The sequence below is a fragment of the Chiloscyllium plagiosum genome, chromosome 1, assembly GCF_004010195.1.
Source record: "Chiloscyllium plagiosum isolate BGI_BamShark_2017 chromosome 1, ASM401019v2, whole genome shotgun sequence".
In the NCBI taxonomy this organism is placed as follows: Eukaryota; Metazoa; Chordata; class Chondrichthyes; order Orectolobiformes; family Hemiscylliidae; genus Chiloscyllium; species Chiloscyllium plagiosum.
The window spans coordinates 73,952,974-73,975,580 of NC_057710.1; the positions used below are offsets into that span (position 1 = coordinate 73,952,974).

A 22,607-nucleotide genomic window follows, 5' to 3' on the forward strand; every position below is an offset into this window, starting at 1 on the left:
TATTGTGTGCAGCCCTGCTATAGGAACTAGACCATTAAATGTGGGGAGAGTTCAGAAAAGATTTGAGGATGTTGCCAGGAATGAAAGTTTGAGTTTTAAGGGGAGGCTAGATAGTCGGGACCTTTTTCCCTTGGAACATGGGAGGTGGAGCAGTGACTTTATAGAGGCTTATTATAAGGGGCATAGATAATGTGAATAGTCAAGGTCTTTCCCCAAGGTAGGGGAGTACAAAGCTGGAGGTCATATTTTTAAAATGAGAGGAAAGATTTAAAAGGTATATGAGGGGCAACTTTTTCATGCAGCAGATGGTTCATATGTGGAATGAACTGCCAGAGAAAGTGGTGGATGCAGGTACAATTACAACATTTTTTTTTTTTTAAATTGGGCAGGTGCATGAATAGGAAAGGTTTCAAGGGATATAGGACTAGTTTAGTTTGGGAAACTTGGTCAGCATGGATGAGTTGGACTGGAAGCTGTTTCCATGCTATATAACTCTGACTCTAATTAAGAACTTAACCAGATGTTTGAATTTATTCCTATCTAAATCCTCTCCACCCTTGTCTTATTGTCTTAAGGTTGAGAGTGAGTTGCTGGAAAAGCATAGCAGGTCAACCAGCAACCAAGGAGCAGGAAATTCAACGTTTCGGGCTGGCGCCCTAACACTGATTTTCCTGCTCCTCTGATGCTGCCTGACCTGCTGTACTTTTCCAGCAACACACTCAACTGTGATCTCCAGCATCTGCATACCTCACTGTCTCCTTATTAACTTAAAGCCCGATTTCTGACCTAACTAAACTAGTTGTTTAATTTGCCAGGGCAGTGCTTCCTGCCCAATTTAGTTAGTGTCAGTTTCCAGTTTGCTCTGTACCAGTATTCGTGGTCCAGGAAGCAAGTCTTGTCTTGTCGCTCTTGGCTATCGCCATGCATCTAACCCTCTGATCTCTTTTTCTCTCTAGCAATTTGTGCTTGGCCCAGGTACAAATCCAGAGAATGTTACTTTTGAGCTGTAATAAATCTTCAAACTCCTGCAGCTCCTACATCGGACATAACAATGGATTCTTTTCCCCTTCCAAAATCTTTCTCCAGCATGAGGAGCTGCCCTTAACTCTGACACAGGCAGCACAGCTTTCAGAACTCCTGTTCACAACTGGACATTTCCCTGCCATGATCCCATTTCTTTCTACTTCTCCCATTGAATCACCTCCGTAACATTATGCCATAGTCCACTTGTTCATCCTCCAGTTATGGAAGCTTGAGCTGAAACTTTGGTTGGAATAATCACTGTGGCACATCCATGAGGCTGAGGGACTACTTGGATAGCACATTGGGAGCAGTGATCACACAGGAGGAATTATGAGGAATAAAGAAACAGCAGAGTCATTAACCAAAGCATTTGCTTTTTCTTTAAACTTTGAAGAGAGAAACTTACAGATTCTCCACAAAATCTAAAAATTGAGGAATTTGAGTTGGCGATTTCATTGAACGAGTACTCCAGAAGCGCAGGCTTTGATGGCATGGATTCAAAGTCAAGATTAGCACTGCTGGAAAGGCACAGCAGGTCAGGCAGTATCTGAGAAGCAAGAACATCGATGTTTCAGGCAAAAGCCCTTCATCAGGAAATCGCTTCCTACTGTGCTTTTCCTGCACCACTTATCTTGACTCTGACTCCAATCTCCAGCATCTGCAGTACTCACTTTCGCCTGCCATGGATTCAAACCTCAACACAATAGCTGGTGGAATTTAAAAGGCTAAGGATCAGTCCCTGGAACATGGATTTAGAATGGGCAGCTAGTTTATTTTAGAAATTTTTCTTTCTAGTCGAGTGTAGACACAATTACCTCTTTCTGTGTCATACCTTTTCTACAATCCAACTTGCTTGTGCCAACTCTTCCTGATCCTCTGTGTTGTCTGCACTTTGATCTCTAGCTCGACCACTTTAAGGCTCTGAGCCAAAGTGTTACAGACACTTGAAACAAGATGTTGTTACAGTATGGCTCTTGCAATGCTATCTCTAGATATTTTCTAAGCAACCTTGTCAGAGATGTCATGACAACCTCTGTAACAAGTGGGACCACTAGGGGTCAGTGTTTCCACCACAGTGATTCACGGCATTATATTAGATTACTTTCATACGTTAACAATCTGGGCAAAAGAACTGAACTCACTGTTGCTAAGTTTGCAGATAATTAAAAGTGATGGGGCAGGTAATGTTGAGCAAGTGGAAAGGCTGTAGAAGAATTTGGACAAGCTAGGAGAGTGGGCACAGAAGTGACAGCTGGAATACAGTGTGGCAAAGTGTGAGGTTATGCACTTTGGAGGCATGGCCTATTTTCGAAACTGGGAAAGACTTTGGAAATCTGAAGCACAAGTCCTAGTTCAGGATTCTCTTAAGGTTGACATGCAGATTTAGTTGGCTGTTGGGAAGGCAAATGCAATGTTTGCATTCATTTCTAGAGGGCTAGAATACAAATGCAGAAATGTACTGCTGAGGCCGTATAAAGCTCTGGTCAGACCATATTTGCAACATGACGAGCAGTTTTGGGCAAATATCTAAGGGAGGATGTGCTGACATTGGAGGAGGTCTGGAGGAGGTTTACAAGAATGATCCTGGGGATGAAAAGCTTGTCATAGGAGCATTTGAAGACCATGGGTCTGTTCTTTCAAACAAAAACAAAGTTGCTGGCAGCATCTGTGAAGAGAAATCGAAAGTTAACATTTCAGGTTGGGTGACCCTTCTGTTCTTGAGTTTAGAAGGATATGGGGGATCTGACTGAAGCTTACAGAATACTGAGGGGCCAAGGTAGAGTGAATGTGGAGAAGGTGCTTGCAGTAGTAGGAGAGTCTAGGGTCCAAAGGCATAGCCTCAGGTTGAAGGGATGACCCTTTTAAAACTGAGATGAGGAATTTCTTCAACCAGAGGGTGCTGAATCTGTGGAACTCATTGTCAGAGAAAGCTGTGGAGGCCAAGTCATTGAGTGTATTTGAGAGAGAGATTCTCGATTAGTAAGAGCGTGGATCAAGGGTTACCCACAGAAGATAGGAGGATAGGGTTGAGATACATATCAGCCATGATTGAATGACCGAGCAGACTAGATGGACTGAATGGCCTATTTCTGTTCCTCTATTTTATAGTCAGTGGATATTTCTCAGACTATAAGAAGATTTATAGTGTATTAGGACTCTTGCTTTTCCTGATCAATGTTAATAATCTAATCTTTGTTGTAAGTAGACAATTTCAAAGTTTGCAGCTGACACTTAACTGGGAAGAACTGTGAAGAATGTTGTGGAATTCCCAAAGGACATTGACGAGTTGGTGGAGTTGCAGATGAGGTTCACTGTTCGAAAGTGTGTTGTACTTTGGTTACAAGAACATTGAAAGGACAATATAAAATAGAGGATACAATTCGGGATACCGTGCAATAGCAGAATGACCTGTCTGAGTGCACATATTATTGAAGGTAGCAGGACTGGTGAAGAGAGCAATGTTAATACAATGTTATCATCCTTATTAATGGGTTTATGGAGTACATAGCATAAAGTATGAGAGGGAGAAAATTATTCAGCCCTTTTTGAGCCAGCTTTGCCATTCGTTACGTTGGATGATTGTCCAAGCTCAGTACCCCTGTTCCTGCTTTCTCCCTGTACCCTTAGATTGCTTTCGTCCCAAAAACTATATCTAATTCCTTGAAACCACTTGGATGTTTTGCCCTCGGTTGCTTTGCCACACAACCACTTTCTATGGCAGAGAATTCCATAGTCCCCACTATCTGGTGAAGACATTTCTCCTCACCATGGTATTAAATGGCTCACCCTATTGTACATGTGGGTGATGTTGGACTTGTACAAGACACTTGTTGGACCTGAGCTGGCATATTTGTGTAAAGCTGTGGGTGCTACTTTGAAGGAAAGATGAGAATGTGTCAGAGAGAACACAAGTGATCTACAAAGATAATTCTAAGAATAAAAAAAACTCAGTTGAGGGTGGATTAAAGAAATTGGTACTGTTCTCCTTGGAGCGCAGGTTGACTAGGGATTTGAGAGTTTTTCAAACTTGCGTGGACTGGAGAGACTATAGAGGGAGAAGCTGTTCCTGCTTATAAAAACAAAAAGAGTGAGAGGACATAAGTTTAAAATGATGTGCAACAAAACAAGAGTGATGTGAGGGGGAAAAAAACAACTTCGCACAGCAAGTAGTTAGGGCATGGAATTCACTGTCTGGAAGTGTGGTCGAGGCAGGTTCATTTGAAGAATTCGAGGGCTTTGGGTGATTTATTTGTACAGAAATAATGTACAGGTATGTGGGGCAAAGGAGGGGGGGGAATATTGGCACTAGGTAGCAATTTTTTTAAAAATGAGCTAAATGCCTGTGTAAGTCTCGAACGTACTTTGCATGTGTAGTCCTTGAAGTTACTTAAAACAAGTCTGGGACTGGCAAGAGCTAACTTCATTCAGAGCCCCTGGGGGGGCGTGGCATGTGGGATACCAGAGAATTGGTCTGATCTATCGAATACTGTGGAGCACATTTTGTTGCAGTTTGACAAGTGGGTCATAAGTTCCTTGGACAGAAGTGTGTGCTCAGTTTTTTTTATTCACCCTGTGAGATCCCTCTAGTGGTCTGATCCAGAAATGACTAAGCCTGATTTGACAGTGGTTTTCAGATCAGCCTGTGCTTGAATATCCCATGGAGAGAGATGCTTTGACAATTCCGTTCTCCGATTATACAATGCTCTCTCATTGTCAGTTTTATTCAATCACGCTATGAACTGGGATTGTTAATAAATGATCTAAAGTTATTTCGTTCCTTGTTTCATCTGAGATGGGAGTAGCTGATGAAGTTTGTTCATGACTAAACAAACAGACTGTCACTCCATATTTTTCAGGCAAAAGTGTAAATCAATATTTGAATAAAATGTAAATGCACAACTTTGAATTATGCCAGAAAGCCAAATGTTTTGGTATATGGATTTTAAAAAAAGCTTAATATTTGACAAACCTATTCATCTCCCCCCCCCCCCCCCCCCCACGCACCCTTTTTCCTTCTCTGTGCTGTTTTCCCATCAGCCACTAGCTATTTCCTTTGCGTCAATGAGCTGCTTCCAGGTTTTGAAACAATTTATAGGTGATGTGCGGACTTGTTTGGCTGAATGAGCCTCAATTATTCTAAAACTTGTTTTTTGAGAAAGCACCATTTCATTTTACATGATGGTTATATTTTTAAAATGTGATCTGATAAGCATTTATTGCTGGTTTCCCTCAATTGTGCTTGGGTATAAAACCATGGACTTTGAGGCCAACAATTCTGGTCATCTTGGCTGTGATCAATCAGCTTAACATAGATTAGATTCTCGACAGTGTGGAAACAGGCCCTTTGGCCCAACAAGTCCACACCGACCCGCCGAAGCGCAACCCACCCATACCCCTACATTTACCCCTTTTACCTAACATTATGGGCAATTTAGCATGGCCAATTCACCTGACCTGCACATCTTTGGACTGTGGGAGGAAACCGGAGCACCCAGAGAAAACCCACGCAGACTCGGGGAGAATGTGCAAACTCCACACAGTCAGTCGCCTGAGTCGGGAATTGAACCACTGTGCCGCCAAATAGTAGTTTGTTTACCATTTTGAAGAGTGGTGTGGTTGGATTTTCGAATGGATGTTGGTTGATTCCATGAATCTAATGCAGTCACATGATTTGTTTCTCTCAGAAACGATGGGGCAGTTGAAACTGCTGGAGTATCAGCATCTACCAGCCCACAAGTTCCTGGAAGATGGGGAATCTTATTTAACACTAGCTGTTGAAATAGCATTGATTGGATTGGGTCAGCAACGAATAATGCCCGATGGCTTGTATGCCCAGGAGAAAGTCTGTCGCAATGAAGAGCAACTGATTGCAAAGCTGCAAGAGATAGAATTAGATGACATTCTGGTGAAAATTTTCCGAAAACAAGCAGTCTTCCTGTTAGAAGGTAATTTAACGTTAGTCAGTTTCACCTTTATTATAATAGCGGAGGCTTTGTTGTATATGTATTGACTGTTTTCCTAAGTTCCTTGACCCTATCCAGCATAATCTTTTGGGGATTTTTTATTTAGATTGGGCATGTGATGCAGGGTAATTAATGGAAGGAAAAGCAAATCTACCCTTTGTAGCATGATGGGATATTCTGTTGAACAAACTTAGAGTACTAACTGATTACATTGTAGTGGGATGGATTACTATTCTTTTACTCATGAGAAAGATTGTGTAATTTTATTAATGGTTTTAAATTTGTAATTTGATTTGTTGCATTCTCAATTATTTTCAATTTACCGCATCAAAAGTTCTTTCAGACGGGAGTTTATTCAGAGGAATTTTTAGTGCAGAAGATAAACAATTTGCACAATATGTTTCTCTAAATTCCAGTCATTGTTTAACTGGAGCTTGAATTATTTAATTAATCTACTGTTCCTTCCTTTATCAAAAATTCTCTAGTTACCCTAAGTGTTTCAAAACACACTTTCTTTTCTAAATATAACCTGCTTATGTTCAAATATACATGTCATTCTGTGCCATCAGGTATGTGCATCTGCGACAGCATAGTTCTATTTGTGACTGTGCTAAGGAAGCAGTTGGGGCCTGGTATGCTCAGGAAGTGAGATAACTTAAGACTTGTAGCTTGAAGGAGCAAAGAGCTAATGGTCAGTAGACTAGTTAAATGATTCAGGCTCCAGTTAAACAGTGACTGAAATTTAGAGAAAATATTTTAGTGGTGGGTCAAACATTTAACTTTTTAATGTATAGAACTATGTCCTGAGGAGATGTTATGAAGTAGGCATAGGAACCGATTACCCTGCTGCTTCAGGCATGGCATGGTCTCTGGAACTGGTGGGAAATTGGAGTCGATAAATGTTGATGTTAGCCTTAGGCATGCACTAGAGAAAATAAATTTTATTAATGTAGCACCTTCCACTTCCTTTGGAAGTCTTGAGTGCTTTGCAATTTTATGTTAGAATAATGTGAAAAACATGGCAACCTTTTAGTTCACAGCAAGATTCCACAGATCGCAATTAAATAATGTTGCGGGATAAATATTTGGCTTGAACAATGGGAGAACACTTTTTTGTTCTTGTGTTAATTAGTGCCATGGGATCCTGAAATATTTCATCTGCAACACTGGTTTAACATCTCATCTGAAAGATTGAGTGTTCTACTGTACAGTACTTGACTATCGACCTAGATTATGAGCTCAAAGCTCTAGAATATTACCTGTAATAAATGGAAACAACGTATGAATAAACTTTCCTCTATGGAAGTCATTTAAATTAAATAAAATAGCAACAATGCTCATTTTGTATGAAATGGATATTATACTTTGGGAAAGTGACACTTTGAATCATCCTTTTGCCCTCTGTTAAGTATTTGTCAGTTGAAATTGGGATTTGGTTGGTTTGATAAAAGTGCAATTATTTGTACTTACCATCATACCTTGTTGTTTACTAACAATTTTCCAGTCATAACCTTGGATAAACAAGCTGTCATGTTTGCTACTTTGTTGAGTTTCTCTCCAGTGTTTGAGAAATACTTTAGAGTGGTGGGTCAAGCATTTAACTTTTTTTTTTAATGTACAGAACTGTGTCCTAGAAATGGCAGAGGTAAGCACACACGAGCTTACTGCAAATCATCTAAACAAGTCAGAAGCAAATGCAAGTTGTTGAGATGAATATTTGCTTTCCTGTGCAGGTGGGCCTTATAGCGGCCTGGGTGAAATAATCTACCGAGAGAGTGTCCCAATGCACACCTTTGCCAAGTATCTCTTCACATCTCTCCTACCTCATGATGCTGAGTTGGCATACAAGATTGCACTGAGAGCAATGCGGTGAGTATGGGCCATTGCTGCAGCATCACTTTTAACAGTGCTGACATATTGACTTAATTGAATGATCCTTTAAACTGCTTATGTGTCCATGATATAGTCCAGCAAATGGCTGCAGTAAGGGAAAGAGAGAATGCTGTACTTGCATCTCTCAAATCCAGTCTGCCTGTCAGGTCTGATGCCGCTATTATGGAATCTGACCATGTTTGAGTGGCAGTTTCAAGAAGTATTTAATCATGAACTGGCCTTAAACAAACCTTGTTTAATTATTCATAGACTGAAATCTCATTTTCAGTAAGCCTCTGAATAATAAATATGCTTTTACAGCTTTGATCTAGACCTTTAGAATAGTGATGATCACAACAATTGCCTTTGTTTGGACCCCCTTACTCCACTCCCAACTGCTTTCCCTATCACTCTGCTTGAAAGACAATTGATTACTGTTTATATTCACTGTGCTCCTCAGTAGTGGTGAAAAATTGTTAATCATCTGCACAGTGACCTGCTTAACAGGATATAAAGGAAGGTTTTTCCCACTACTACTCCTTATTTGAGGATCTGCACTTTAAAAGTTCCAGATGTGGTGCTGATTCAGTCACCTGATTAATTTGGTTAATTTCGAACAGAAACTACAGTGGCCCTGAATTTGGGGGGAGAAAAGTAGTGATGTGTACAAGTGTTGTAATTTTCTTAGTCAGGCAATCATTTTTTTTTTGCGGTTGCAGGCCTAGAAATTAAGTACTTTTTGAAGAAGAAAAGATAACTTGTTTTTAGTCTTATGCATTTTGTTTTCTGATTTAAATACAGATTCAAATTCTTGTTGCACGAAACAATTAACAATTTATGGATACCTAATGGGACTTTGCTCTGTTAAGTTTGGGGTTTTCTGGATAATATCCATCAAATTGCAGTACTGTCACTTGATTTTAGATAGCTTTGAGTATGGAATGGCATATTTTATTCATTTAATAGTGTAGGTATCTCTGGCATTTATTGCTCATCCCTAATTGCCAAGAGTGGGAGTTAGGAGACTGGAGTTACTGTATGTCTGGAGTTACATGTAGGCCAGACCAGGTAAGGATGGCAGATTTCCTTCCCTAATGGATATTTATGAACCATATGGATTTTTATAACTATCAACAGTGGTCACTATTTGATCTTTCTATTGAATTCAAATTTCAGCATCTGAACTGGTGCAATTTGAAACCATGTACCCTGGGTGTTCGCCTGAGGTTCTGGATTACTAGTCCAGTGACATTACCACTATATCACCTATGATTTGGAAGGTTACAATTTTCCCTTTGGTGCATAAGGAAAAATGTTGGCAGTCTCTGTGCGGAATGTAAGCTCTTCATAGAAGAATTTGACCCAAAGCTGTTTGATTCATCGTTGTTGTTAGCAAAGCAGCTGAGAGATTTGGGTTGGAGGTGGTGGTTCTGGTGAATGGACAAAACTATTTTCTGGTCTGATCAAATCTAAAATTGCTGTGATGACAGAGATAGAGGTTAAAGTGAAGCAGATAAAGTGTGCCAATGACTGATGTCAGGTGGATAATTCAATGGAGAGTCAGGCCAAATGTAGAAATTTAGGAGGGGAACTAAAATATCAAATTTCTAAAAAATAGAGTGGCAGTTGATCTAAAAAGGAATCTAGATGATACCTTTGACACATCAACAGTAGAAGGGTAATAAAAGGCTGAGGGGGTGAGTTGGGAATTAAGAGGAGGATTCATGCATGGAGGCAGGTGGAATGTTTGAAATGCTTTTCTTAGTGTTTCATGGAACTTGGACATTGCTGGCTAGGTCAATGTCTATTGCCTCATTCCGAATTGCTCTTGAGCTAGTAATGAGTAGCTGCCTTGAACCACTGCACCCCACTGTGGTCTTAGGAAGACAGTTCCAAGGATTTGACCTAATGACATTGAAGGAGCAATGATATATGGCTTGGAGGGAAACTTTCAGTTTGTGGTGTTCCCATGCTTTTGCTGTCTTTTGAACTTCTATGGTAAAGGTCCCAGGTTTAGGAGGGGTTGATGAGGGAGTTGGTGAGTGCATTGCTGCAGTGCATCTTGTATATGGCACACACTGCTTCACATGTAAGGGGCAATAATGTTTAAGGTGGTGAAATGGAGATTAGAGTCAAGAGTGTGGTGCTGGAAAAGCACCACACTAATCTCCTTCTAATCTCCTTCTCTTGGATGCTGAGCTGGAAATGTGTTGCTGGAAAAGCGCAGCAGGTCAGGCAGCATCCAGGGAACAGGAGAATCGTCGTTTCGGGCATAAGCCCTTCTTCAGGAAGAAGGGTTTGTGCCCGAAACGTCGATTCTCCTGTTCCCTGGATGCTGCCTGACCTGCTGCGCTTTTTCAGCAACACATTTCCAGCTCTGATATCCAGCATCTGCAGACCTCATTTTCTTCTCTTGGATGCTGTCAAACTGTGTTGTTGGAGCTGCACCCAGCCGGCAACTCCTAACTTATCCTTTGCTGATGGTGGACAGGCTTCGAGGAGTTAGGTGGTGAGTTACTCACTGTAGTATTCTTGGCTAGTTTTAGATTGATGCTAATCCTGGGTTATTGATAGTGGGGATTCAGTGATGCAAATATCATTGAATGTGAAATATCAGTAGTTAGATTCTTTCTTGTTGGACATGGTCACAGAAGTCCAGTGGCTCAGTGGTTAGCTCTGCTGCCTCAGTGCCAGGGACCCAGGTTCGATTCCAACCTCCGGTGACTGTGCAAACTCCGCACGACATTCTCCCAGTATCTGTGTGGGTTTCCTCTGGGTGCTCTGGCTTCCTCCTGCAGTCCAAAGATGTGCAGGTTGGGTGAATTGGCCATGCTAAATTGTGTAAGCTAGGTGCGTTAGTCAGGGGAATTGTAGAGTGATTGGGGTAGGGGAATAGGTCTGGGTGGGATGCTGTTCGGAGGGTCAATGTGGACTTGTTGGGCCTACTGTCATGTCTGGGGCTGGATAAGCACAGCAGGTCAGGCAGCATCTGAGGAGCAGGAAAATTGCAGGAAACGTCGCTTTTCCTGCTCCTCTGCTGCCTGAAATGTGCTTTTCCAGCACCACACTCTTGACTCTAATCTCCAGCATCTGCAGTACTCACTTTTACCTCGTTGGGCCTAACGGCCTATTTTTACACTGTAGGGATTTTGTGATTCCATGAAGTACCATACAAGGACAGAAATGTTACTTGCCATTTATCAACTTTTTGGCCTGAATGTTGTCCAAGTGCTGCTGCGTTTAGGACTCAGACCGCTTGAGTATCTTTAGCTGCAATAGGTGCCGCACATCCATGAAATCCCCACTTCTGACCTGTATGATACAGGGAAGGTCATTGAAGCAGCTGAAGATGGTTGGGTCATAGATACTCCCCTGAGGAACTCCTGCAGAGATTTCCTGGGACTGAGATGACTGGTCCCTCTCCTCTTCCCCAACTACTGGGTATGACTCTAGTCAGTTGAAAGGTTTTCCCTGATTCCCATTGTCTCCAGTTTGGCTTGTGCTCCATGATGCCACACTGTCAAATACTGTTTTGATGTCAAGGACACTTATCCTCGCTTCCTCTCAAATCCAGCTCTTTTGTCCATGTTTGTATCACTGTTCTAATGAGTTATGGAGCTGAATGGCCCAAACAGAACCCAAACTGAGTATCAGTTAGCAAGTAATTGTTGTGTACGTACTGCTTGATTACGTGTTTAACATTTTGTGCTTGTATTGATCAAGGAAGATGCCATCCAAATCATGCTGGAGGAGGGGGTTCTCCTGCTTGAAGAGTTGAGAATTGTAAAATGGGCTATAGGATAGGTTGTCTGTATTTGAAAATGTCATTCCACTGTTCAGTAAAGGATGTTAAGATAAATCCAGCAACTACAGACCAAACTGTTAACCTTGGCGGTGGAGATGCTCTGAGAAACTGTTTCAGAACAAAAGTAATAGTCACATCAGCATATGCAGGAAAACCAGGATGAATTTGAGGGAAACTGCCTTTAATTAACTAAAGTATTTTGATGAGCTGGAAAGAGTTAGTGAGGATAATGCTGTTGATGTGGTGTACATGGACTTCTAGAAGGCATTTGAGAAAGATGTAATTCATGGTATAAAAGGAACAGCAGCAGCATGAATATGGAATTGACTCAGTGACCGGAAGTAGCAGTAGTTTTTCAAACTGGAAGAAAGATTGGAACTGGAGTTATCCAGGAGTCAGTGTTAGGACCCCTGCTCTTCCTGATATGTGCAATAACTAACTCAACTTCATCTGGAATTCTGTGTCCAGTTCCAGCCACTATATTTTAGTAAAAATGTCTGTTTTAAAGAGTGCAGAAAAGATTCATGGAAGTGATTCCAGGGATGAGGAGCCTCTGTTACTTAGTAAAATTGGAGATATTGGGACTGTTCACAAAATCATGAGAGGTCTGGACAGAGTAGTTAAGAAATGCTGTTCCACCAGTGGATGGGTCGTAAAGATGAGGGCATAGATGTGACTGTAATTGAGAAAGGAGACAGTGGTGTGCATTTTTTTTTAAATGAAGCAAATGGTTGTGATCTGAAATATGCTGCCTGAGTGGTAAATGCAGGGTCAACTCAGGCACTCAAAAGAGAATTGGATCGTTTTGAGAAGAAAACATATATGCAGGGGATTGAAAGTGGCGTTAGATGAATGGGTTCCTTCAGAAAGGCAGCAAAAGATGTGATGGGCTGAATGAACTTTCTTTTGTACTGTAAATGTTCTAAAAAGTCTCAAAGAATGTTAGACTTTAACATAAGCAGTGCAACGTGAAGCTAAAGGGGTGCTGCTCCAAATGTACAGAACACTGGTCAGGTGTCATATGGGATATTCAGTTGAGTTTTGGCCACCTCACAAACCTTTTGGAAAGTTCAGCAACAGCTTTCTTATGCACCACTTTTTGATATGAAAAGGCACCAAAGCACTTCATAAGAGGATGATTGATGAGGCATTGAAGGAGATATTAGAATAACTGATCAAAAGCCTGGACAAGGCTTTGCTTTTAGGCATTTTTTAAAGAGAAAAGTTTTGAGAGATATGTAAGCAAGGGCAAGAATTTTAAAGTTGATTATTGGCTACCTGCAAGGCAGTTCACATCACTGAACATGATGTAGTGGATGAACAGGAATTAATGCAAGTTAGGGTATGAACAGCAGAGCTTTGAATGATATGATATTATGTTTTGGGGAGTGGAAGATAGGTGGCTGGCCATATCTGCATTTGGATAGTCAATGTATAGAGATATTAAAGACATGGATAAGTATTTCTGCAGCACGCAAGCTGAGCCAGCTGCAAAGTTGAGCAATGTTATGGATATGAGAATAGGTACTTGTATAGGTGATGCCACTGATTATATTCAATGAATATAAGCTCAAATACAGCACCTAGGCTGCAACAGCCTGATTCAACCTCTGAGAATTGCCAAAAAGAATGAATATGTCTGTGGTCACTAAATGAGTTCGTAGTATAGTCAAAGGTAATGGTTCTAATCTTCCTGTTATTTAGGTTGCAGGTAGCCAATAATCAATTGTAAAGTTCTTGTCCTTGACTGTAAAAATCAACAATGCCTGTAATCAATATACACAGTGTCTGATAAGTTTTTGAATAACAACATTGATCAGCACTACACAGGAGTGGGGCACAAGGATCGGTACTTGATGAACACCAAAAGTGACAATCTGAGAACAGGAAGAGAAGCCTGTTATGGTGGTTAGAGATATAAAAATGGAACCAAGTGAGGCAGTCCCACCCAGTCAATTGAGGATTGGGAGGTTTTTGAGTCGGATAGTGTAGTCATGTTGAAAAAGGAATACATTCCCTTGTCACAGTCCAGAGTGATATTTGGGACATGTGTATTGAGGTATAGTGAGAGACCTGGGCTGTATTCCCTGAGAGGAGATAAAGTGTGATCAAACCATCAAGCTTGAAAATAATTGTTATATATAGATTATGCATTCTCTCATCTTTAAGCATATAGATGTTTTCATTTGTGTTGAGAATTGTGAGACAATTCAATGAATATAAGTACACCATAATACCTGTTATGTGGTACTTGTATTTTATGTTTGTCATGAATCCTGAGCATTTTTAAAAGAAAAACCTGTCGCCTTTAAGGAAAGGATTAAGGGATAAGCACTTAGTTTAAAAAAAAATCATCAGTAATTTGATGTCTGCCATTGCTTTTTTTAAAAAACAGGAAATACTCAAATATTTGATCACCTAAACTGGTGCTGTTATGTAAAGTTCGTTGATTGCTAGATCTGTAGTGATTAGAATTTAGAATTGGGTTTGCTGTCCCATGTACTTTAATTACAAAACAACAGGAGTACAGTGAAAAGTGTACAATGTCGCCAACATAACGCCATCTTAGATGCAAAGTACCTAGGTATAAATCTTAGTACAAAAAATAGAGAAAATAAAGCAAAACATTACATGACATTACCGATAAAGTTAGGTAAATAAGAAGTAAAGCTAAAAAGATGGACATTGTAGCCTTTTCTGGAAGGGCTTCCATGTTGTCTGACTGGCTCCCAACCACCAGCCCCGCTCTGCCTTGGGCCCGCTGACCGCCGAGGATAAAGAAGGGAAAAAAAAATGTATGGACAGAGCTTTCTATTCTGTTGCGATCTTGTCTGATATTCTTGCAACATCCGGTTAGATTTAACCTAGAATTGTTGTGTTTTATTATTTTAATAAAAATGTTGCTGAATTGTGGTTGTGGAAATAGTCATTTTAAAAAAAAAAACTCTTAATTTTGAAAGATGCAGATGGGTATTTTCACCTTTCTGCATTTTTCTGGTACATGTTACCACTGGGGGAAAACTCCACTGCAAATGGAGTGGCGTTGAGTTTGTAAATAAACTCAGAAGGTATTAGAATGACTATTGGCACTGTCAAATCGTGCATATTTTGAAGATTAGTTGACTAAATTGCATCTTGATGGCATTAACTCCTTTGCCTTTAGTTTTTGCTAAGAGCTGGACTTTAAAACATTTGTGATTTTTGTTTAGAAAAAGGTATGAACTATTTTCAGACTACAGAAGCAGGTCGTCAGAGACCTATCAAGCATCGGATTTCTTCCTGCTGTCAAACTGTCCAGATTCTGGTCCTGGCATTTTTCAAAATAAAATGAATTGCTTGGAAGACTGTTACTTCACCTTCTTCCTGGAGCTGTTTTTCTTGCATTGAAGTAGTGTCCTGTCCTTGGTAAAGGTTATCATAATAGTGGATTGTGCAACAAAAATTCAAACTTAATTATCAACCATAAAATATAGCTATTGCTTTAACTTTGCTCTGTATATTCTGTCATTCTGTTTTCTACACTGAATTGTATATAATATTTGTATCTTTATTATGTTGTTTTGCTTGAAATATACTTAAGGGAATAAGAAATTTCAAATGTCAACATTGCTTAACCAACACCTTCATTCTGTTTACCTAAAGAAACAAATAGAATAGTGGAGTGCCTCAGTAAATATGCTAATGAAAATTGAGAGACGTTAAAAGATTTAGCTAATTAAGTAGTAAACCTATTGGTGTTAATTTTACAAAATTCACTGGATTCTGTAAAGATTTTGTCAGACTGAAAAGTGGTGAAAATAATTCCTCAATTCAAGAAAGAGACGGAGGCAGAGAGCCAGCAACTGTATGCTAATCAGCTTCAAATCAGCCATAGGAAAGTCTTTACAATTGGTCGTCATTAAGGAGATTTTAGCTGGGCATTTAAAAAAAAAGTTAAGGTATCCAGGAAGAGCTGGCATGGCTTTGTGAAACAGAAGTCATGTTTAACTAATTTATTGGAGCTCTTTACAGGAGTCATGTGCTGCAGATGAAGGTGAACCTGTTGGTGTAGCATAAGTGGATGTTCAGAGAGTGTTTGAGAAGGTGCCATATAAACAATCAGTGTGCGAAGTAGGAGCTGGTGTCAGGGTAACATCTCAGCGTGGAAAGAAGATTGGCTGCCCAGTCGAAAACAATGAATAAATAGGAACATAAACATAAATTACACAAACATTACATAACTCCGGTCTCTCAGCATGTATGGGAAGAAAGCCGTGTTAATGTTTCCAGTCTTACCTCTGCTTTCTTCCCAGAGATGCAGTCAGAATTGCTGAGTTTTTTCCAGTAATTTGTTATTGTTTCACATCTCCAGTCTCAGCAGTTCTTTGCTTTATTTTTGGTGAAGTTGGCGCTTTTCTGATTTGCAGGATGTAATGAAGGGAGGGAGTCCACAGGGGTCTATACTAGGCCTTCAATAAGAACATAAATATGAGCAGAAGTAGACCATTTCAATATCATCATGGCTGATCTTTTCATCAACTCAACTCGACTTACCATGGCACAATGGCTCAGAACTTAGCACTGTTGCCTCATAGCACCAGGGACCCAGGTTCAATTCCAGCCTTGAGTGACTGTGTGGAGTTCGCATGTTCTCCTTGTGTCTGCATGGGTTTCCTCCCACAATCCAAAGGTGTGCAGGTTAGGTGAATTGGCCATGCTAAATTGCCCATAGTGTTCAGGGATGTGTAGGTTAAGTACATTAGTCAGTGCGAATGTAGACTAATAGGGGAGGGGAATGGGTTTGGGTGGGATACTCTTTGGAGGGTCAGTGTGGACTTGTTGGGCCGAAGGGCCTGTTTCCACACTGTATGGGTTCTGCGATTCTACCTGCCTGCTTGTTTTGCAATTGTTATCAATCACTTTAACTGAGGGGAGTGAAAGCATGATTGCTAAATTTGCACAAAGGTCAATACAAGCCTTGTGAAGACATAAGGAGTTGACGATTAGATGTAGATAGGTTAAACAAATGGGAAAGATCCTAAACAAAGATTGTAATAAGGGGAAGTATGAAGTTAATCTCTTTGGCAAGAAGAATAAAAAAGCATATTTTAATTCAAATGAAGAGTTACTAATGAGTTCTAATGTGCAGAGGAATTTTTGTTGTAGCACAAGAAAATATGGATTTTGCAAGAGAAACAGATCCGCTGTGACCTTTTTGAATCGCAGAGTATATTCAAGGGCTGACCGGCCTACCTCTGTTTCTGACTTTTATGATTTAAAAAATTGGTTTTAAAGGGACTGTGTCCCACATCATCTTTTACAATCAAAATGAAACTAATGTGCAGAAAGTTACTCAAACATTGGAGTTCTAATGAAAATTGTTGATTTGTTCATTGGAAGAGTAAGCTCTATATCCAGACCATTGTTGAAAATAGGCAGATAAAAGCACATACAGTAGCACCATTTAAGAGGCATCTTGGCAGATACGTGAATAGACAGAGAGTAGAGGAATGTGGATTGTTTAGGCAAAATGTTTTTAGTTTAGAAAGGCATGTGTCAGTGCAGGCTTGGTGGCCCGAAGGACCTGGCCCTGTGCTGTAGTGTTTGTTCGTTCTTTGTTTTCTATGTGCCTTTGAGTGCTGTCAAATTTTACAATCAGAATGTTTTACAGTCTGTAGGTGATGGATTGAGCAAGTTGTGTTCTTGTTTACCATGATGAGATGTAGTCATCTTAAAACAGAAACATATCCCTAACTCTCCACTGCTTGGTGGTCATAAAAATTCTACGTCCACGCAAACAGTAATGTGCTAGTTTTATTGCTGAAAAATGTGTGCTCAATGCAGACTCGTAGTTTATCTTGATTGTCTACAAGGCTTAATTTGTGCAGTGAGGTATTTGAATTATGTCCTTGAACCTAAGGATATGTCACTGTGAAATGCAAGCCCTCTAATATGGCTTGCAACTTTATATAATACTAATTACTTAGCTTTATAGATTCCTGAGTACACCTCTATCCCACAGGAGCTAAATATTAATTTCATTGCAAGCATGCAAGACTAACTCTGGAATAGAATATTTCTTCTGACCTCTCGCTTATACATGACCTCAATGCTCCAACAGTCCTAAATGTATCTTTGACTATACCCATTTATTTCACTCCTGCATTTTCTATGTTAATTCATCTCCTTTGGGATCTGTGCAATTTTTGTGATAACAGCCTATGGCCAACTTGAGACTTGTGTTGAATTTAAAGTATTGCTCTCCCGTTCCTTGCTGCCCCCTGCAATTTCACCCACACGTGGGTTGTCAAGACTTCATGGGTAGTGAGGAAGAAGTGACTGGTTTTTGAAAACAACACTCTGAGAACTGGAAAGTAGCAACAGTGTAATGTCATACAGTTTTGGCTAATACCAAGAAGTGTTCTCATCCAAAGTGAAGGGTGTGCGCTGCTTGTGAAGGTCATTTCAATGCCCAAGTTCCATCTTGGGGCTTAAAAGAGAATTTATTAATGTGCTGATTTCAGTCTAGTCAGGAGCCTTACAATTATTCATTTCAATCAATGTATTTTTAGGTCCAAATCTTGAGAATTTGGAGCATTTATAGTAGATGAGGTGAAGAAAGAAACTTCAAAGTAAAGCATTTGGATAAAAGGATCATTATATTTTGAAAACCAGGCTTGATCAGGATTTGAGTTTTCAGAGTTGGAATGTGTGACTTGAGTAACTTTTTGAATTTGACTTGTAGAACATTAGAAAGGTCAAAGGCTATTGTATGTCTAATGAGGTTAAAAATCCAGACCAAGTCTGAAATTTTGTTTAAGAAAATATACTACTGAGAAAGATGATTTTGAATTTCATGACATTTGTGAAGAGGCCTGATTTTTAAACAATTGTCATGCTGTTCACCTACTGAAAAGAAAGCTTTGGGTTAGTGAAACAGGCATCTTGAAAAACTAGCATTAAGAGTGAGTGTTATATATGAAACACCAATATGAATTCTCTGCATCAACTGTTGGTGTAACATTACATCTTTCTGGTGATATCCTGCATTTTAACACTCCGCTCTGGATATATTCTAAATTCATTCAAAAGGTTTCACAGATTAGCTGAAATCTGCCCTTGATTTTATAGTGTCCTCTTTTCCTTTGCCCCGGCCCATGATTTTTATGTTTATAATTTTGGCTTTATTAGTTACCCTTCTCTGGATCAAAAGGTTGCTTTCTAGGAGGATAGGCTTAGGAGGCCTCTAATTTAATAGTTGTGCATTTATTAAATAAAAACCTTTTTTTATTCAACTTTGCAACAATTAGCTGTCAAAAACAGCTAGGCTTCAATCTTCAATCTTCAATTGTTCATGTCGTTAAAACTATGAAAAGCTAATTGTATCTGGAGGAATCAAAATCTCAAGTTATTTTATTAATTTACAGGCTGCCCGTATTGGAATCCACAGCACCAACAGGAGATGTATCACGACCCCATCACATTGCCTCTGTTGTTCCAAACCGTTATCCACGCTGGTTCACTTTAAGCCACATTGAGTCTCAGCAATGTGAGCTGGCTTCTACAATGTTAACAGCTGCTAAAGGTAACTTCAATTCAGGAGTAATTTAAAAGTAATTTAACTGATGAAAGGGACTTCTTTTCAAATTCTTGTACCTTCTCAAAAGTTTGTTTTGTTTTCGGTTCAAACGTTTTGATTTGTTTTTACAGCTTCCCCAAGTTCTTTTGGCCCATTTCTGATATTAGAGGACACTATAAATGGTTCCTTCAACAGATGGAACAGTCAAGTTAAAGCTTCGATACATCAAGTGTTTGGATGGGCATTCACATTCTGATCTCTGATAGGCACTGCTGAGCTGGGCTCTGATATGTTGCTCATAACAGTGACAATCTGAGACAGTCTCCCAGTGTAGGGTGCCCATATTTAGCAGCAGTATGAGTGCTGGTTTCAGAGACTACATCTACCGTTATCAGCCAAGCCAATGCAGGGGAATCCATTAACTAACATCTTGAAAGACCAAGAATTTTTTTCATACATTTGATAAATGTAACATTAACACATTGAAAATATACCTGCAGTCAATACAATGTAGTAAATTTAAATGTAATTTGTTATAGTTAGAAGTGGTTGTAATAGGTATCAGGAAAATTGGCTCTGCCACCCTGCTACTACAGCAGTAGTAAGTCCAGATCAAAAATACAGAAAACTTTGGAAATACAAAATGAGAATGGAGTTAGTGTATGCAGAAAGGGCATGTTAATACTTGGGGTAGAACACTACTTCCAAGCTGCAAAGAAATGCTGTATAAGCATACAGCAGGTATGAAAGGAGGGGAGAGATGTTTAATGGTTCGATCATAGGAGATTAATGAGGTGAGTAGCCTTTTGAGCTGCTTCAATAAAGGTTGTACAATGATACAAAAGAGAAACTCGGGCAGGCATTTACGACACAACAAAAATCCATGAACAAAAGTGTAAAAGAAAGGGATAACTTTGAGAGAAGCAGAAACGAGGCATGATAGGCACTGAGTTGACATTAAGACTGAAATGTGAAAATACAGGCACAGGATGTCAGCTTGTCTCTGACAGTGCTGCTCCTTGTGTCATTGTCCCTAGCTTCAAACCTTTTGCAAGCACTGGATTTCAGGACTCCAGGTCACATTGGATTGGCTGAGGTGCCGGCTTAAAAATGAGCCTGTTATTTGATTGCGTCTGTGTTTGCCATGTTTAGTATGGCTGCAAGTGGGATCCTGATGCTGTCAGTCCAACCCAATCCAAAAGGTTGGCACCTCTGCAGTTTTAGTGGGAAAGTTGGATGCTGCTGAGTTTGGGAATATGCGAGAGTGCTGCAGTTTGGAGGTGCCCAGTCCTGACTTAGAGTTGCAGAAACGAACAAAATAAAGGCTGGCAGGTGAACATAAATGATTGCGATCTGGAATGGTTTGTGCACAGTTGTGACCATTATGCACAAGGCCATTCTCCTTGTGGTATGGAACCTGTAACTTTAACAGTTTCTCCTGCGGCTGGGATGACTCCTCTATTGAGCAGGTAGTCTCAAAATGTGGCAGGTTACGATTGCTATTGGCAAAATGTCGGCACAAAACTTAACTGTGACCTTAACGTGTGATTAATTGACTGCCCACCTCCAGAATGAAAGCCAGTCCCGTTTCAAGCCTGCCCCAGGAAACTCCCCTATTGGCAGAATTGCATCAAGTGCCCTCTCAGCACTGAGGTTTCTGCTGTTCTCCCTGCGCCCCCTTAGTTTCTGGCCTTTGCTCCACTTAGACCGCCATCAAGAAGCCAAGAGCATTCAGCCCAGTATCTCTTGTCTGAGGATGTCAGCCCTATAGTTTAAACAATGAATTCAGAACTCTGAATTTTGTGTGTTTTACCCTATTTTCCGTTAGTGCAAGGAGTAATGTGATCTTGTGCCATGTTGTTTACATAGATTCTGGCATGTTCAATCACATGTCCTTTTGGCTTAAGTGTTCCACCCCACATTGACCATGCAACAAATCTATTCTCCAGCACATCACTGACCTAGACTGTGAGAGAGCAAATAGCCTTTTGTTCAGCATTGATTGTTCAAGAATTTCCTCCTTTTGTTTATAAATAAATAACAAAAAATACAAAAAATGAAGAATACATTTTCATTATTCTAATGTTTTTCATCTTTCATGGATTGCTACCAGCAGTGTCCTGGAGCTTCGTCCTTATTTTCTGAATATTATGGGGCAATCATGCAAGATTGGAATTTCTGATATTAGAACCAGTAGTAGCCCTGTGGAAGAGGAGTTCCCACTCTATAGTTACAAGTGTTTTATTTTTGATGGAGGATTGATGCACCCAATGTGCCTCTGGCATTTCTGTTTTCAGTTCAGAATCACATCTGTAGACTTCCTATTTTTTTGTTTTCTTGTGTGTCGTTGGGTTCCTTGTCTTAACTGTGGGCTATTTTATTTGTTTTCCTGTCTGACCTGATCATTCATATCAATTGCCTGCTTTTCCATTTAAGGATGTTGCAAATTATTCAACACATTAACTTATCTTGATTGAACAGATTGCTTATCCCCTCGCTGTTCCTTGCTTACCTCCTAGTTTTGCAGTTCTTCTGGCCCACAAATTAATTTGTCTTTGCTCACTGAAATTGTTGTACTTTCCAGGAGTCTTTAATTTCATTTGATTTGTTGTATTGGTTATTTTCCTATTTATATTCTTTATCAAGAAGTCTGGGGTATAAACAAAAGCAGGACGACATGTCTTTTGCCTTAACCGTAAAAGTTAATAAGCAGAGCATTAAATTTGATAACTGGATTATTCAATGGAGCAAATGTCCTTTGGATCACTGCCTGGGGTGATGGTGCTATTCAAGTTGCATTTGCCTTATCCCTTGAAACTGGGTCGTGACATTGTGACACGTTTTCGACACACAGCATGTGACTAGTAAAGGGAACTAGATTTGCAGCTTAGTGGGGTGTGTTAGTTGGGCCCTCTGCCCCAGATATTCCAACTGCTGGTGATTTTTATAATGAAGGATGCAATTCCTCACCATTATTGAGCCTTTCTCCTAATCTCACAAGTGGGCTGTAATTGGGGCTGTTTCAAAGAGATCTCTATGCCCTTGGCAATCAAATTAAATTGTCACCAATTGCTTGAGCCTTCGTCTTTTGTCTAACAACATTATGCTCCTGTTACAAAGCTTAAAATGGGATTTCAAACAAAGCTAGTAGCTACTAGTCTGCATTTTCCTTTCAATGGCTGCTCAGTGTTCTAGGTCAGATCCAGGTGATGCCTTGCTGCCTGCTGAATAGTGACAGTTTCGGGGAGCTCTATGAAATCCCAAAGTTGATGCTGACTTTGATTATACATTACGCTCACCTCTCTGACCCCCTTTCCACAAAATAGCTCTCATCACTTTGTGAAGAGGTAACTATCTCTCAGTTGTTGACATCCCAGCTTTACAG

The 22,607-nt window shown here is 40.0% G+C and overlaps 1 protein-coding gene across 1 annotated transcript in view; it reads left to right on the forward strand.

Moving 5' to 3' along the window:
• Positions 1-22,607, forward strand: part of LOC122554950 (zinc finger SWIM domain-containing protein 6) — a 79,004-nt gene that overhangs the window by 40,811 nt on the left and 15,586 nt on the right. Inside the window, exons 9-11 of the mRNA XM_043700413.1 lie at positions 5,709-5,969; positions 7,721-7,856; positions 19,071-19,228. Coding sequence (XP_043556348.1) covers positions 5,709-5,969; positions 7,721-7,856; positions 19,071-19,228 — 555 coding nt within the window. The remainder of the gene's footprint in view (positions 1-5,708; positions 5,970-7,720; positions 7,857-19,070; positions 19,229-22,607) is intronic.